The sequence below is a fragment of the Sebastes umbrosus genome, chromosome 13 (genome assembly GCF_015220745.1).
Source record: "Sebastes umbrosus isolate fSebUmb1 chromosome 13, fSebUmb1.pri, whole genome shotgun sequence".
NCBI classification, from domain to species: Eukaryota; Metazoa; Chordata; class Actinopteri; order Perciformes; family Sebastidae; genus Sebastes; species Sebastes umbrosus.
In genome coordinates, this window is record NC_051281.1 from 15,950,209 (window position 1) to 15,969,240 (window position 19,032).

Here is a 19,032-nt window from a genome sequence, read left to right on the forward strand (position 1 = left end):
GTCACTGCATGTATTAGTGTCTATTGGTACAACTCATGCATGCAATGTGAACATTTATTTTCTTATGCTGCTGACTGCTGGGAACGAGCGGCCGCATGCTGTTTGTTTAACAGAGCAGACATGAGCCGAGCTCAGCACACACGGGCACGCTGACCGAAGCTTAGATGGCCTGATCATCAATTTGTTTTTCCCTTTGTTTCGTGCTTCCGATGGGCGTTGTGATTGAAACAACACCGCTGTGATTTTAGTTTAAAGGGTCATAAGACAGCTCTCGTACAGTCACGTCAGCCTGCATGTGGCCTGAACCGACCTGTTTTCATAATCTGGAAGCTCTGATATTTTGGATTAGATGTGACAAATTACAGTTTTAAAAGCACTGCACATGCTTTGAGTAACATTGTGTTATTTCAGTTGTATGTATTTTGCATGCATGTTTAGGCTCGAGGCAATATCTGTTGGGTGCTGAGCAGAGAGAGAGGGTGGGAGGGATTGGTGTGTCATCGGTCCATAGAAGAAGCCTGGTGGGCAGCCAGTGGAGAAGGCTGATGAACAGGAAGTGGCAGGGACGCAGCGTGCCCTCTGGTGTCTGAGGATTGGGTGGAGGGGGGTTGGAAAAAACGAGGCCACATGGATCCTCTGGTGGTTCGGCATCAAAGTAGTGTGCCACATGATCCAGGGCCAGAGTCCCTCCTAGTGCACAGCGGATATGTGCACGGAAAGGGCAGGAAGATTTTATCAAAACATTTCTGTTTTATTCTCTTATCTCTGCTCGCAGAGTCATTACATCATCAGAAGCCCACAATCTGAACTCCAACCTGGTAAATAAACATGTTAGCCGGCCATGCAGATTTTTATTATCAGCTTAATTTTTGCATCTTAGTCCACAAAGTGACATGTTTTGTTGTTTTATAGGATTTATGTAAGACTTTAGTGAGATTTAGCTGAAAGTAGATCAATGAAATAGAAAGATAAGAGTTACAGCAACTGTTAACTCACACCAACACATTTCTGTACAGAATAACGTGTCCAGTGGAAAGAACAATGCTCAGCTGGCACACAAACTAGATTTCTTCAGCTTTAATCTTCCATATCATCGCCTTTTTTACGCGTTTGCACATGTGACAAATGTTTAAGTCTTTTTGTTGATCTGTATCTTTAAGTTAAACCACAGCATGATGAGCTGACTAAACCGAATTCAAACAAAAAAACAACAGTAAATCAATTTCAAATATCGAATCAAATTTGTTACTGGCATGGGGATTAAAGAAGGAAAATGGAAGATGTTCTCTCTCCAGTGCCTCAGTCCATCATACTGACGTTCAAAATACATTTTATAAAATTTCCCGGTCTTAAATTTGTGCCTGTTCAGTACAAACCTTTATTCCATCAAATTCAGGATGACCAATGTTGCATCCAAAATAAGACATCATTTCGCATCACATGTTGTTTTACTGAGAGGTTAGCACCAGCTGAGCTGTTTTGGTTTGTTCCGTCAGTGACAAGGTGTGATTTGATGTGGTGATTCAGTGACACACATCTACACCTGCTCAGCCCCATCTCTGTTTGTTTGTTACATCCAAACCCTTCTATATCTCTTGACTCTAAATCAGTAAGATGGCAATTTACTCATAAGTCACTTTTTTGATGTTTTCACCTTTTCTTAATGTGATAAATGGAGATATACTGTAGATGTAGAAATAACAAAAGAGTTAAAAGTGAACAAAAAATGGCATGTATAAGGTTATGTTTTTAACTTCCCCAATACTCTGTTAGGGGTCAAACATGTGGCATGAACACATATGGAAGGAAATGTACAAAACCCATGGGAATTTGCTAAATTTGGTCAAATTTACTCAACGAGCATTTTATGAGCCATCACTGACTATTTTCCAAAATTCACTATTGCAACCTGTTAAAAGCAGCAATTACTATATGAGCTGATGAAGCTGTTGTGTTTAAAAGAAAGGGTTAAATTACTTCACACTTATTAGGTATTCAACATTTCCACATGGACCTCGCATCAGGCATCAAATTGTCATTATGAAACAACATCTTTACACTAAAGCCACACGCTGCAACAGCAAATTAAAGATAAATGGAAATCTCAAACACTGGAGACAATAACCACATCAATTATTAATTAAAGCATCCTGAAATGAGACAAATGGTATATGTCAACATATATATAATTTATAAATATATATTATATACCAGTCATTTCCAGTGACTGGGTCTGAACCCACAGGCGGGTTGTAGGAAATTTTATTAAGGTTGTCAAATAAATTAGCAGATTTCCTTCCATAGTCTTTTATTTAACATTTAAATCTGCAGTACACATTTGAGCCACATAAGGGAGCCTGAATGTTCGTATTGTTCTGATAATTGGAGCTTACTTATAGTATTGAATCTAATATGAAAGGCTAGCGTGCACTGGAGAGGTGCCAGTTTGCCTCTTGGGCACTGCCGAGGTGCCCTTGAGCAATGCACCGACCCCCTAAAACTGCTACCCGGGCGTTGTATAGTAGGTGCCCCCTGCTCTTAATATAGGATGGGTTAAATGCAGTAGCTAAAGTTCACTGTGGGCTGTGCTATGGACAATGTGTGACAATAAAATTGGGTTTACATTACATTTACATGAGAGGAAACAACCTGTTAACTCCGCCTAAATGCATTTATTTGGTCTCACTGAAAAACATACAATGTACGAAAGCCTTTCATAGTAGATTCAATGTTATAAGTAGGCTACAATTATCAGAACAATACGAACATTCAGGCTCCCTCATGTGGCCCAAATGTGTACTGCAGATATAAATGTTAAATAAAAGACTAGGGAAGAAATTCTGCAAATCTATTTGACGACCTTAATAAAATTTCCTACAACCCGCCTGTGGGTTCAGACCCAGTCTTTGGGAATCACTGGTATATAGTATATATTCATGAATTATATATATATGTTGACATATATTATTTGTCTCATTTTAATGATGCATTAGTTAATAATTGATGTGGTTATTGTCTCAGGTGTTTGAGATTTCCCTTCAACCCTATAAAGTATTTGATGTGTATATGTTTTCAATAACAAATGCATAAAACAAGGTTGTGATTTATCAAACGTGTATCTCTTCGACATGGCTGGTTTACCTATTCAAGATAATATAAGGTGATATGGAAATGGCAGTAAAAATGGTCAAGACTGTTTATTTACGCACAAATTCGCTTTTCTCACTATTTATAGATTAGGCCTATTGAGATGTTTTTTTTCATCGCAATGGTTTGTCATTTTTTAAAAAAGTGGGTCCCCAGAAAAAAAAGTTTGGGAAACACTGCTATATACGTAAAATATAAAACGTAATGTTGGGGAGGCAAACATAATATAAGCTCTTGATGGTGTGATTAACTTCTTGGGGAGTTCAATGCAGCTGTCTTGTGGATTTGATACGTAACAAGGTCAAAGATAAGACGCCATCTGGTCTGTGTCCTTGAGAGGAAGGAGCCCAGTGATAGGAACAGGATACTGGATGGTACTGTCTGGACATTTTAGAGTTGGATTGGATGCACAAAGGAGAATTCACACGTTTAATTCAATTCTGCCAGTAGGAAAAATGTCTCCCTGAGTTGATGAAAGAAATTTTTTCAATATTCCTTTTGATATTTCTGATTATTGGTCTTCACATCCTGCGAGACTTTGCTTTAAATCTTCCTTTGTGAAGCTGAAAATGAGCAAGTACTCTGTATTATGTGTGAAGATTAGCTAAGCCTTGTGATAGATAGATATAGAGAGAGAGAGAGACAGAGAGAGAGAGAGAGAGAGAGAGAGAGAGACACACATACACACACACAGCATGCTCTCCTGTGTGCTCAGTGACTGGAGTTGAGTAATCACCTAGCAACTGCTGCTCAGAAGAAGTCAGCGGCTGACTGGCGTTCTGCTGGGCTGACACAGTCGGCTCTGCTCTGAGTGGCGTGCAGGCTGCGGTGACGGAGATGCTGGATCATGCTGGACCACGCTCAATGTGACTCTTAAAACTGGATTTACATGCTTGGAGTGTTTGTTAACCCCTGGATTAAGAGGGTGTGGAGGATCTTCCAGTCATTAACAACAATAATAGGCTGCATGGGACGCTGGTAGCATCTTTAGGTAATCTTTGCCAAACTTTTCAACAATGTAATGCATTTGTTGCATGAGAAACTCTGTGTAATATATGAGGAAAGTGATGCTGGATAGACATTTGTGCAGAATTGTTGCAGAACTATCTGGAAATTCAGAATTTGCAATTCAAAAGTCAGAAGTAAAATTCAGCATTTTCCTACTAAAAGTATGAAAATGTAGAATTTACATTCTAACTGTTTCTGTTTTTTGGGGGAAATCTAACAGAGCAGAAGAGAAGTGAAACTCTTGGGAGGGGTTTTCCTCCCAATTGTTTCCCTCAAGTGGCCTGAAGTGTTCCTGTCGGAGTTGAGAATAATCAGTGCCTGCTTTGAGAACAGTTTGCACTTTGTAGGTTATGTAATCTGGGGTGAATTATTCAAAATACAGCGGTGCATTCATGCACATTGATGCTCACAATGCAATAATGTGTTCAAGCATGAAAGACAGAGGAGGAGCTTGAACTGCACTGAGATGACTTGGTTAATATCTTCACTGATGATAAGACTAAACTTATCTGTGGACTCTTTAAAGCATAGCAACCACATGTATCATATAGAGATATGGACTCACTCCATGGTGACAATCTTTACACTGTTTTTATACACAAGTTGTGTAAGGGAAAAAATAAACAGTATTAGTAGAAGGTGGGGTTAAAGGATATGTAAGAGCTCTCATGCTGCTGTAAAGGAGAACAGATACGCTCAAATGACTGTGAGATATCTGTATACGCTACATTTACCTGATTATAAGTCAAGTACATCAATTATTACTACTTCAAACAGTTTGAACATCCTATGTTTCAGAAAATATCACTTCTAGTTAGGGCTGTCAATCGATTAAAATATTTAACTGTGATTAATTGCATGATTGTCCACCGGTTAATCGTGATTAATCGCAAATGAATCTCACATTTTTTATCTGTTCAAAATGTACCCTAAAGGGAGATTTGTCAAGTATTTAACTTACTTAAAGTACTTATCAACATGGGAGTATATGCTTGCTTTATGCAAATATGCTTGCTTTATGCAAATGTAAGTATACTGTATATATATTATTAGAAATCAATTAACAACACAAACAATGACAAACTATGTACAGAAACCCTCACAGGTACTGCATTTAGCACTTACATTTTTCTGTTTGAGTCATCGTTATTTAAAATGAGAAACCACAATAAAAATCTGGATCTTTGATAAAAAAAATTAAAGGTACAAGACAACCAAGACTCCAAAGTATCAAACATCCCGTCACCAAGTTTAAAATGATGGGCTAAATTTAAAAATTAGACATTAGAACCATGTAAATACATTCAGCTTTTTAAGTCAATACACCTCTGGAATCTGGGTCAATAATGGATGAATTTAGCTCATTTTAACTACGGTGCAATGACTTGTTACTGATTATAATTATTCTGAATTTGCCACAGCTCTGACTCACGTGTTTGGCTGGTCATGCTGTTGTTGTTGGGTACTGTATTTAGAGCCATTTGTCATACTCAAACTGAAGGATAAAAATTTGGTTTCTTGGAAATATAGCTGAAATATTTATTACTGAAAGGTGAAGCCAATACAGAAGTGCCTTAAACTTGCATTCTTTCTAACAGCCAGCAGGGGGCGACTCCTCTGGTTGCAAAAAGAAGTCAGATTGTATTGAAGTCTATGAGAAAATGACCCTACTTCTCACTTGATTTATTACCTCAGTAAACATTGTAAACATGAGTTTATGGTCTCAATCGCTAGTTTCAAGTCTTCTTCAGTACAGCATGATGTTCATTTAGTAAATTATGGTCCCATTTAGAGTCAAATAGACCATAAAGCAGGGTGTGCTTTAGGGCGTGGCCACCTTGTGATTGACAGGTCGCTACCACGGCGTTGTCCGGTCTGGGAATTTCTGTTTTTGTCTTAGAACTTTAACCCTTTCACAGTGTGTTTTCAGTTCATGAAAGTTAATTGTAACATTTTGGTCGCTCAGAAATATCTTATTCAGTGTTTGGTTGTACTTAGCTCCACCCTCTTTAGTCATTTTGAAAAAACAACAACATGGCGACGGCCAAAATACCGAACTCAAGGCTTCAAAACGACAGTCCACCAACCAATGAGTGACGTCATGATAACTACGTCCACTTCTTATATACAGTCTATGGTCCACACCAGCCAGGTAACCTTTTAACAGCTGTTTACATGTGACAACAACATACATCCACACAAACATCCTCAGGTTGCTTTTGTAAAGACCTCCGTCCACTGTGAAACATCTGAACTTTAGAAAAATGACAAACCCTCTTCTTCTTAACCCTTTTATGGTTCGCAAACTACAAAACAGTGTTTCTGTTGACAGCCAAATAACCACAAGTGACATAAATTAGTTAGAAAAAGCTGAAATTGAATATGTTATAAACATGGAGATACATAACTCTGGTAAATGAAAAGGTTTGATTCTGTCATCTGTGGCATCACACTGAGGTCAAATACAGTTTCTTGTGTGTTGCTGTGCTGTGAATCCACTCTGAAAAATAAGTACATTTGTAATACTGTAGCTCCTAAAACATTAAGAGAGCTTGTGCACTTGCTTATGGTTGATCACATTAAACATAATTCTGTTGTTGTTGTTGTTGTATCTTCGTTTCAAGATATTTTTTTATGTACAAATATTCTTGCTTAACTCTCATATTCTTTGAGCTATGTGAGCTGCTAAAGAGCTTAAAAGATTTTTTAGTTCTCCAACTTGGCAGAAACCTCTACTCCAAATGAGGAAAATATATGTTGATGATTCTGCTGTCTGTTCGTGATGAATTTTATGTCAGGTTGAAATTTGTCAAAAGGTTGGATTTAAACTCCGTCTTATTGTGGAAGTGTTTGTTGTGGAGTAAATCCGCTTCAAAAAACAGATCACAATCTCCTCTAATGTGATGGAATCAGTTTATAGAAATAACACAATAATTCGTAAAAGGCTGACGCTATAAGCTGTCTGACTACACCATTGTGCTTGCTGCCTGGATGTCAGATCCTGACGGATTATTTGACCCGGTCGAACACGCCTAAAGGTGTAACCGTGCTTCACACAGTGTGTGTGGTCAGAAACATTTGTACTGCTAATACAAAAAGGACATTGTATTCAGAGCTGTCTGAGAGTCCCAGTGGAGCTTGTTTGTGCCTCATGACTATTGACTGGCCATTTGTCAGTAAATGCTGATGCGTAGTTAACAACTTAGTGATTTTAAAAAGCCTTTCCTCTACTACTGGAGACAATACGGACATCTCTGTTGGTATTATGGTTATAAAGTCAGAGACTACTGCACAAATCAAAGCCAATGGTTGTTTTATTGTGACATGAAGTGTTGTCATGAATATTTGAATTTGCGACACATTTAGTTCTTTATAAACAAAGCTTATAAATCTTTAAGTTGGGCCTTTTTTTGTATTTATTATAACATTTTGTCACAATTCTAGTATATCTGTACTTTAAATCTCTCTACTTGAAGTGTGAAATGATTTAATGCTTTAATAATCTTCCGGGATTAAATGGATTCATTTAAAGCAGGGGTGCCTAAACTTTTTCCCTTGGGGGGCCAAACAGAAAGTTAATGGTGGGCCACGGGCCAAAAGCAAACACCTATTGTATTGTATTGTTAAGATGCAAAACGGTGCTACGATCCCAAGTTCACATTGAAATTCCTTTTGTCCGTGTGCCTCTGTCTCTACCTCTTCATTTTTTCCCCACCTCACTCTTGCCAAACTGACTTCTTGCGCAAAGAACATACTTATAGAGCATATATTATAATTTTTTATTCATATTTATTTATTTATTTTTCGTTTCAAACATCTGGCGGGCCAAATCAAACCCTATCCGATTTTGCCGATTTTGGCAAATTTTGACCCGCAAAAATCTCCCGGTCACAAGTCTCCAAGAGCATCATAATCATAATAATCAACTTTTTTATAGAAATTAGCAAAACAACAGTTACAAAGAGTGCTTCACAGAGCACAAACAAAGACAAGAATATGGACAGACAAGAGCAGGACTGCAATTTATTATCATTCTGATTATTTTTTTCTAATCTGCTGATTTATTTTCTCAATTTATCGATTAAACATTTAGTCTGTAAAATCTCAGAAAGTTCAGGGAAAAACTCCATCCCCGTAAGGACCACAATGACATCTTAAAAAATTACTTAAAGGATGAATCGATGATCAAAATTGTTGTTGATTTAATGTGTTTGTCGACAAAATAAAAAATAAAATAACAATTGAAAAGTCAGTGACTTAATGGTTTGAGGTTGTAAAAGAAACAAATGCATTGTGTGTCATTAGAGTCAGAGACATCATTACTAACACAATAGAAACTGAGTGCTTTCTACACACCTGACAATAATCCTAAACCTCCTCTAAAACAACACCCCCGCCCTGCGTACTGGACTCAACTCCTCTGGGAGCCCGGCTTTATTGGCTCAGAGGGGTTGAGTTCATTTGTTCATGTGCTGCTCAGTTTAAGTGCACCTCCCTAATCCTAAATCCTTTAATTGTCAACAAAGATATACACAGATAGAATATTTAAATCTGTTGTTTGCAGGTGTACAAAATCCCCTCCACAAAACGAGACATTTTAATAACCTGAGTGTGGCGTTAGTTGACATTAATCAATATCTTTTAGTGTCTTAATGAGCAGCAAGTCAATCCTCATTCGTGGTTTAAAACCTGAGACGTTTCTAAACTGCTTCTTAATTGAGGGAAAAAGCTGTGTGCCCCTAAAGGGTTACTAAAGTGATTAACTGACTTCAGGGGGTAGAATTGAATTTACAACATGACCTCTGAGAGTACATTACACATCAAGGAACAAATGGCTCTATAGTTGTAGCGTTGGTTCGGTCTCCTCTGACCAGATGATAGGAAGGTAGAGAGAGCTGGTCGGTCACTAAGTGGTCCTCAATCAGCTTTTTATCGACTGCTTCGGCACATAATCAGTTTTTGTTGGCCTTGTACTGCAGTTTAATCTTGAATCTGGATCAGTCTACTTGACAAATTGTTTAAAAATCAGATATCAGATTGAGTACCTTCTGTAAGAGAAAAAGCATCCAAAGCAGAATAGAAAGCCTTATTACATACTAATAATTAAATGGACAACCTCTGTTTGCATATTCCAAATATGTTAAGATATTTTATTAGCTGATGTATGCTGAACCCAGCTTTTTAAAGGGGCCATCAATGCTAGTGTGTAAGGCAATATATTTTTTTATGGCTCATTTTCTACAGTTGGGTTGACGTCTTTGTACACCAGTGTGACGAAAGACATGACATTTATAAGAGTGCATGGATGCAGCATGATGTTCATTACATAACATCTGTGATGCTGCAGGGCACAGTGATGGTACTGTAAAAGGCATGTTCATTTATATTGTCATGCGCTGTTTGCTCTGCGGCTCTCTGCTCATCTTACACAACATTAAGGAGTAAGTACTTCACGACTAATCGAAACAAGCAAATAACAGAGGACTAGAAAACTGAGATTTAGAATTGAGCAAAAGAAGTTATATTTAATATTCTTCAAGTGTCAAATGTACACCAACGATGTTGGGACCAAGCTGTATTACAGTTTTTACAATAAGTATAATAATGACTTTTCTTTGTGTTCATTGAACCCTACTTATATTTGCATGTTAGGCTGAATGGAGACGAAATATCAACAAACACCCCAAACTCTCATTGACCTTTTTCTTTGTCCTCAAGCCTGGAGACACGTAATGTTGATGGTTTTTTGAGGGGTGGGGGTGCTTTGCCTTTATGAGACAGCACATTAATGAGAGGCAGAGACAGGAAATGTTGGAATACAGCAAGGGAAATAACAACATTTATTGACATTTATTCCCAGCCAGAATCAAACCAGGGACAATTCAGTTCAATAATCTTGGATCACTTAGACCACTGCCTAAGAAAAAACAACAACTTACTATTTTCTTTAAATAAATCCTGCCTTTATGATGTTCAGTTTTTACTGAAACTGTTTCAGAGAGATGCTGATTCAATTGTAAGATCATTTTGGAGGATGCAGTTTGTGGTTTGTTATAAAATCAGCAATCAAGAACTTCATTGTCATTATGCAAGCATAACAAAATTGCAGTTGCGTCAACTTCAAATGATGCATTACGTTAAAGACTCCACACATATTTACAAGGAATAAATAAGGTACGAGTGAGATAAAAGATTAGTAATAAACATCAGCCATAACAAGTGCAGAATCTGAGCAATATAAGTACAGAAATATAAGCAATGTGAGAAAAATCACTTCACCTCTAGTGTATTAAATTTAACAAAATTAATCAAATGAGGTAAATTATGCTTGATATTTGAATATGCTTAAAGAAAAAAAACATCCTAAATCACAACTTTCCATTAATGGATTTTCATTTATTTTGTTACAAAAAGGGTTGGCAGCTCATTCTCCAAACAGCAGCCTGAGATTGCTTCTTAGTCAGGATGGTGATCCCCCTTCACAGCCCTGTATACAGGGGGACAATAAGGGGACAAGGGGATGGGTATATTTAAGCTAGTTATGCAAATAAGTTATTGGGGTTGTTAACAAATCAACTAGCATTTGTTATAAAATGTAATCAACTTTAATTGACTGAATTTATTAAGTAATTGGGCTTGTGAACACATGAATACTGTGTAATATATTTTAACTCACCTATAATGGGAACAGCGCTGCACTTAGTGGGAGCAGTGATGCTGCGCTTTGGACTGAAGGATGACTGGCAGGTCAGGAGTAAGTTCGGCGGTTGAGATGCGAAGGACATCACAGAGATGGCTGTCGGTCATTTTGGTTCTCAGTCTCATTTTGTTCAGAGTTAACAGAGAAAATGTTTGCTCACATACTGTATGTATGTTGAGCCGAACAGACTCATCATTCGTTTTGCGTGGCGTCACATCAGAGGAAACTTGGCCTTTTCCAAGCTACGGTAGAAGTCGGGTAGGGAGAGAAGCTGATGCTGATTCTTCAGAGAATCATCACACTGCATTTTGATAAGTTCTAATTGCAGACTCTCTTTCACTTCCTCTGCATCCATCAGGAAGGGAGTCGAGAACAGCTTGATTTCTTTCTCAATGACAGAAAAATCTTGGAAGCGCTGACTGAATTCTGCGACTGAGCCAGCGCACATCAGAATGATAGAGTAGGTCCCCGTATTCAGCATCAACATCAGATAGGAAAGCTTGAAATTCTCTGTGGTGGAGCCCTCGTGCTCGAATTATGTTGACAGTTTTCACAACTGCTAGTTTCATGTGTGGGCCATAATACATTATATTTTTTGAATTTGCTGCAGGCCAATTAAAAATGGACCGCGGGCCGCAGTTGGCCCACGGGCCGTAGTTTGGACACCCCTGCAATAAGAGGAGCACAAAGTCGCTGCTGACTGACACAACTAGTCAATCAGTCAGAACTGACAGGTGTTTCTATTATTTTGTCCACCCCATTTATATCAATGTGAGTAGACTAAATAACAAGAACACCTCTCTCATGAAGGTAGGATTTACTGCAGCACTATTGTATTAGACTGCATTAGTTTGGTGTACCTAATAAACTGGCGGGGGTCATATTCTACTGCAGAACGAGTACTTTTGAGACTTAAAATACATTTTGCTGATCATTTTTACATTGTTATATTGATTGTTTTGGAGTACATCTTCACTGATGCTGATCCTGCCCTGTTGAGCTGTGTGTGAGCAGTTTAATGAAAAAGGCAAGATCTATAGTATTTATCTGAATTACCAGCTGTGAATGTCAGCTGTGGAGCTGCAGCACGTTACCTCACACACTTGGCCATGGGACATTACCTTGGCCTCCCATGGCCAAGTTGATAAAGTGATGAGACACAAGGACAATGGTTTCTTTACCCAATTATGCTACAGTCCTCTTATTGATGCATAATGTGCTGCAATCCTATCACTACTGAATCACACATTTCTGTAAAATGTATAATTTCTTAACTGATTTGTTCTTGTATTTTCTTTATTTTCATAGAAATATCATCAGTGCATGGCTGGACTGCTCGCCCCACCCTATGGTGTGATGGAAAGCGGTGACAGTAAGTATAGCTGCTTACATTTCTGAGTGGTTTAGGCTCAGCAGCAATCACACATTTTATTCATACATTTGTCGCAACCTTCACGCAGTACGGGCCGTGGAAGATTTGAAAGCATTATCTGAACATTTGACTGTAAAATATATCACAGCGAGGCGCTCCCAAATGTTCAAATGTTGCAGTTGGTGCACACGGTTTGGTGGGATGCTCAGTGACAGCGTTACATCATCAGAAACAGGAACAACAGTGCTTTTGGGTTCCTTTCAGCTGCTTTCATGTTAGTTTCTCAAGATTTAAAGGTACAGATAAGGAATAAAACCTAACTGAAGTGATGAAATTATAAAGTGAATTAAATGTATTTGAAGGTTTGTATGGAGATTGTCTTCAATGTAGGAATTTATCAAGATGAAGAACACTGTTTACAGTAAATGGCGTCACTTTACTTTACAAATATTCCCAGAAGTAACTCTTTGATTTTGTTTGTATAATAAGATTTCACAATCTTTAATATAATATAGATCATCTTATTTTGTACAATATGTAATAATACTTTTGTTTGCCTAACTCCATTACTGTCCTTCCTCTTGCATTGTGAAACTTTTTGGCTGAAACTTTTATTTGTTTTTTTTATTGCAATTTAACTCAATATTGACTTTTGTTGAGCTCAAACAGAGCACTTAACGTGCTTCACAGTCATGAACCATAAAAATGATGAACAGCAGTGAGAAAATCCAGAGAGTCTGTAGGTTTACTGGCAGCTCGCTCACTGTATGTTGTAATGTATTTTTAAAAAAGTTTATAAAGAAAATGTTTCTCTGGTTTATGTTCCAAACAAAGAGGATTTGATTGACTACAGTAGCCTTTTGGGATGCTTTTATAAGTTCATGTGTCTGCTGTAGTATCCATCACTGTTACGTGCTGTGGAGCAGCACTGTAAGAGCAGGGCTCTTGAGTATTTTTTGCAGTATACAGTACAGTACTAAGGGGATTTACAGCATGTACTCTATATGCATGAATACACTAAGACAGAAATCACATCAGCATCAAGCAGCTGGAGGCTGATGCACTCTCCTGTACAGTTCATCCACAGTAGCTTAGTGGTTCTGTAACTGTAGTGGAAAATGAATTAAACATATTTTAAATAGTTTTTCTTAGTTACAACAACGCTGGATGCTTTTACAGCACTTTGGTGCAAACAGGTGGAGCTTTTAGAGTCAGCATTGTTTCATTCAGTCATGCATTCAGTACTTAGTTACCACTTTACCTGAGCACTTTTTAAAGCACACTTGCTTTTCCAGTATTGTTCAATAAAACAAAACACTTTGCTCTCATACTCAATCTAGATCTGATCTTTTATCAACAAATTCAATTTTATATTTTTGTAACATCTCTCACATGTATACTGTACACTGTTATTGGACTGATGTTACACCTGAATGAGTGGCGTGATGTCACGCGGACCAGCAAGGCAGCATCACAAATAAAATGATGGATGGCTTTGTTAACTTCTAAATAAACAAATCAATAAACAAGCACTGATTCTGTAAATAGAAATGCAGCCCAAGAGTGTATAAGAAGATGACAGACACTAAAATGAAACTCTTCTTTAAAGTTGCTATGATAAATATTTTTATAATAACAATGTATTAAATGATAATGTGAAAAACAATGTGATAACCTTCAGCACCAAACAGACACAACTGGTGAACATAGTGGAGCATTTAGCCGGTAAAGAGCCAGATATTTCCCTCAGGAGTTGGTGGAGACCAAAACCAGAGCAAATAGAGAGGGAATATTGGACTTAGATTCAACAACTGGACAGAAACACGACTCCAAACCATGTTGCTCCATAACTGCTGGATGTGTAAATAAGCAACTGTTTTCTAACAAGGAAGGACTTAAAAAGTGATGATATGTCATTGTTGCCAAAAAATTTAGAGCAAGTTTGGAGTGTTATTTAACCTCCTTCACGACAAGCTAGTATGACATGGTTGGTACAAATGGATTCCTTAGGTTTTCTAGTTTCATATGATGCCAGTATCTTCTAGTTTTAAAACTGAGCCTACAATCTAAAAATCGCAAGTTGCATTAATGCGTTAAACAAATAAGTGGCGTTAAGTTAACGCGTTATTATCATGTTAACTTTGACAGCCCTAGTTTTTTGTCATTGCTTTCTAAAAGGACCATTAAAACTTTGATTCAAATGAGTAATTTAGTTAAATTTAGGAAATTAAAACTATTGTTTAAGGTTAGGGAAAGATTGTACTTAGTTGGTTTTTACTTCACTGCACACAAATGTTGCTGATGTAAGCAAACTTTTTTTTTTTACCAGCAACATTATTGCTGACAGTGTTGGTCTTTGTACTAAAAAAACCCCTGATAATCAATCTGGCAGTTGACCCATTTTTTTTACATTTGTATTTTTGCTAACTTTTCCATCATTATTTTCCCTGGACAGTGTTTGCCCAGTGGTTAGGTGCTCTAAACGCTGACACTTTATTATGCAACATGAAGGTAACAATAGAAAACTCTTTACAGCAAAGAACATTTATAGAAAGAACCAGGATTTTAAAGTAGACAGGAATTACAGAGAGCTCTGTGAACAAAGTCATACAGATGCTCGAGTTTTATCCTGGATGTGTAGCCAGGAGCACAATGTTCCACTTCTAACTTTGTTCCACTTTCTATGTATTTTGTGGATTCTTTATCTGTTTTTTGTCGTATCAGCGGTCCGAAAAGCACGTCTAAGAATAGCTGAGTTTTTGCCTGCAGATACAGTTGTGACTGAGTACTGTAGCTCTGACTGATTATGCTATTTGTCCTGGAGGGGAACTGTACATACTTACAGCTACTAACACTGAGAAATAAACGCACCCTAAAAAACCCTCTGCAGGACTGTCACATTTCCTCATTGATTTCCTTTTTTTTTTTTTACAACACTTGCTCATGTACAGTAATCAACAGAGTAATAAAGTCTAATAGCATTTTTATTTATATAAATAGTCCATGTTCATCAATAGTTTATAGTCCATAATCAGTATATTACCTATATGACGGTCATAACGCCCCCAGCTTGGAGAAACAGACAGGAGTTACCACACGGAAGCAAAGCAATGTACTGCTGTGAACGGGGCCAGCAGCAAAACATATTTTAGCCTCCTAAAAGAAAGGCTCACCTAAAAAAAATCGATATCAGTTTAAGTATACGCTATATTTAGAATATTTTCACCGGTTTACCTTGCCGTCAGACAGTTATACAGTATATTTCCAATGGGGAACTGAAGCTGTTATCTATGCTCTCACCAAAGCCACCAGACTCCATTGAAAAAATTTAATTTTTACCTCGCAGAACACGGGGGTTGCTGGTCTACTGCTGCCTCAATCGGTTAGTTTGCTTGTGTTATTGTGTAACTAGTTTGGATTCATAGACAGTACATCTACTGTAGGTAATCCACTGACTATGGATAAGTACCTCATACAACCCCACTTCAAAACACCTGAACTATCCCTTTAAGGAGAAATGTAAATTAGAACAAATCTTTCAGTATAGATTTGTTAAGAAAGGCAACTTTCTCCCAAAGGTAAGTGCATAGAAGCCTAAATTATTTATAATGTCAGAACAATAATTGAAAACTAAAATAGGATAGTCATTTAAAGGAGATAGAAATTAGATTAAATTGGCCATTGATAAAGATAATAAATAAATAAATGGATTTTTTTTAGATTGGGAAAGCAAAAGAAAAACATCAATTAAGAGGAATAAAATACAATATGATGATCTGACATTTAAACCAGAAATAACTTATCTGAAGTAATATAAGAGGACAATTTTCACAACAACAACAACTTTTCTAGGAATATGCAAAATGCACATTAAGCATAGTATAAAGATTGTATAGTATTTTGTACTCTCAAGGTCATTTATGGTATTTTGTATCTATTTCATTGTTTTAAAGTCTTGTTTTAAATGCTAAATATGTTTATATGTACAGTATTTTATTGTTCTGTATTTAGTTACTTTTAAATCCCTTTTAGGGATTAAAGCGTGCTTTACACAGACCTGCAGGGGCTCTGTACTGTACATTTCCTCTGGGTATAGTTAGAGAATAGGACACACTTCTCAGTGATCTCTGTTTGTCAAAGATCCTACGTCACGTTATACTCTCTGTTTTTTTCCACCAGGAATGCCGGACAAAGAGAACATAAGCAACAATTCATTTGTTTCAGTCTCCAAACATCAGAATAAGGTAGTTTACCTGACACACATGAATTATTTATATGATTTACTATAGAGAGAGGCTGAGAGGGTGAGATGATGCTGGTTTATTGACCTTGTTCCTGTCTAGCAGAGTTACTGTAAGCGAACAGTTTGGCTCTTAAACCTCCAGGTTATAACTCACTCTGTGCTTCTATCTCGTCTGACGTAACGGCATCCTTTACCGTTACTCGCCTCTCCAACGGAGGATGGAAAAGAGCGTGGAATGTGAAGTTTGTTTAAAAGTTGGTCTAAATATAAACAAGATGACTGGAGGTTTTGTCTCCATCCATAACAGTTCCTGTCCCACCTTTCTCCTGTTGCTGTTTCCTGACCACCGGGTTGATAACGTGGCACTACAGCAGATTTATGGTGCCCTGTGCTTTGTTCCTACATACAGTTTAATCACAACATGATTGTTCTGTTATTTAAAAATAGCTTTTTATGTAACAAACAGCTCTAATTTATGTTAACATTTATAAATATTACGTATAAAAAGCCCAGCTTCTTTGGGTGCTGAGTGGACTCATTTTCTTGTAAATAAGTAATGAACTTTAAAGCCGTCACATAAATGCACGTGTTACGCTGCTCTCTGAAGCATGCTGAATGCACTTTAAATGTCACAGCCCCGCAGCCCACCCCATGGCCCCAGTGGGGAAAAAAACAAAACATTCCCATACAGTAATTCACACTATCTGTGTCCCATTTAAGCAATTGAATGCGTCAGTCAAGAGTCTGATAACAGATTATTATTTTAACCGAGAAGCAATAAAGAAAGCCATAAGTTCAATTAAAGTTGACAGCTATTGTCAGCTGTGAGTCATACAGTAGCAGAGAGGAAGACATCCTGTGAGAGGGAAAAACACTGGACTTGTCTGACATGTTGTTGTTTCCCTGATGTCTTTTATTGCCAATTACTGGATTGTTGTTTCCTGCAACAACAAACCTTTAATTTCACCCGATTTCTGTGAAGTTGAGCCTCAGTTTCATTGTCATCCATGATGTGTATTATTTCAATTCCTCTTATATTTTGTTTCATTTTTATTTTGCAGAAGTCATTCATTGAAAGTCCAGCCAAATCCCACCTTAAATGCATTTCTCAGGTAGTAAACTCAACCAACCTTCTGTATCTGGGGACCAATCATTACCTGTTTGTGTGGCACTCAGGTACTCAGTAGGACTCTACTGTGCTGAGATTTAACTGGAGTTCTTCTGTGCAGGTCCCCTCTGAGAAGATACTGCGGGCGGGGAAGATTATCCGTAACGCCATCCTCTCCAGGGCGCCACACATGATCAGAGACAGGAAGTACCATTTGAAGACGTACAGGTTAGTTGGCATCTTAATATTAATATTTGTGGAAGATGCATCATTCAATTCAATTTGATTCAAAATACTATATATGGGGGCGACCTCTTGTTCACCCGGACCCGGCCCTTTGCTGAGTGTCAGCCCTGCTTTCTCACTCATTTCCTGTCATTCTCCAGCTGCTCTAATAAAGGCAATACACGTCCTAAAAGATATTATATAAAGGTGCAGTGTGTAGGATCTGGCGGCATCTACCAACTGAAACTTCTCCCGTGTGCCGAGTGTTTAGGAGAAATACGGTATCCAACGTGAAAACGTGAATGTCCCTATCTAGAGCCAGTGTTTGGTTTGTTCAGGGCTACTGTAGAAACATGGCGGCATGCTCTGTGAAGTGGACCCGCTCTGTATGTAGATATAAACGACTCATTCTAAGGTAACAAAAACACAATGATTCTTATTTTCAGGTGATAATACACTAAAGAAAACATACTTATTAATATTATATTACATTTCTGCCATTAGATCCCCCTAAATACTACGCATTGTTCCTTTAACAAAAGCTACTACTATATTCATCTCTCAAGGGGCAATGTGCGGCAAGCAAAAACACATAAACAGTTAATTCACACACATGAAAGCAACACAAATATGATATGTGTATGTATATATATATATACAGTATATATTAGGGCTGTCAAAGTTAACGCGATAATGCATTAACGCAAATTTGTTTTAACGCCACTAGTTTCAGTTTTAAAGCTAGCATGAAGATACTGGTATCATATGAAACTATAAAACCTAAGGAATCAATTGGTACCAACCATGTCATACTAGTCTGTCGCGGAGAAGGCTAAATAACACTCCAAAGTTATGCTAAATTTTGGCGAGCAAAAACTGGCATGGCCATTTTCAAAGGGGTCCCTTGACCTCTGACCTCAAGATATCTGAATGAAAATGGGTTCTATGGGTACTCAAGAGACTCCCCTTTAATGTGGGATTTTTTAGGGATTTTTGATAATTTTTGATCAATTCTCAAGTAGTAAAAAATGTAAAACACAATAAAATGTAACACCTTGATATTTATTTATCTTATTTAACTCCCTGTCTGAACGTGCAGGCTCTTTTATGGCAACGCCCTGTTAACAGTTTAGTAAAACAACAGAAACAATGACTAAAATCAGACAAAACATATTACATAACTGCTCAGCCTTGTATAAGATCTTATATAGTCCATTCCTGTCTTTCCT

The 19,032-nt window shown here is 37.5% G+C and overlaps 1 protein-coding gene across 4 annotated transcripts in view; it reads left to right on the top strand.

Annotated features, from left to right (window-relative positions):
* rapgef4a (Rap guanine nucleotide exchange factor 4a) overlaps positions 1-19,032 on the top strand; it is a 44,375-nt gene that overhangs the window by 11,888 nt on the left and 13,455 nt on the right. For 2 of the 4 annotated variants that reach the window (XM_037789499.1, XM_037789501.1), the window contains 4 exons: positions 12,164-12,227; positions 16,407-16,471; positions 17,532-17,582; positions 17,700-17,806. In XM_037789499.1, the coding sequence (XP_037645427.1) occupies positions 12,164-12,227; positions 16,407-16,471; positions 17,532-17,582; positions 17,700-17,806 (287 nt within the window). Of the gene's footprint in view, positions 1-3,897; positions 4,139-12,163; positions 12,228-16,406; positions 16,472-17,531; positions 17,583-17,699; positions 17,807-19,032 lie in introns of those variants that run through there. The other 2 variants (XM_037789502.1, XM_037789500.1) reach the window with 2 other exon arrangements.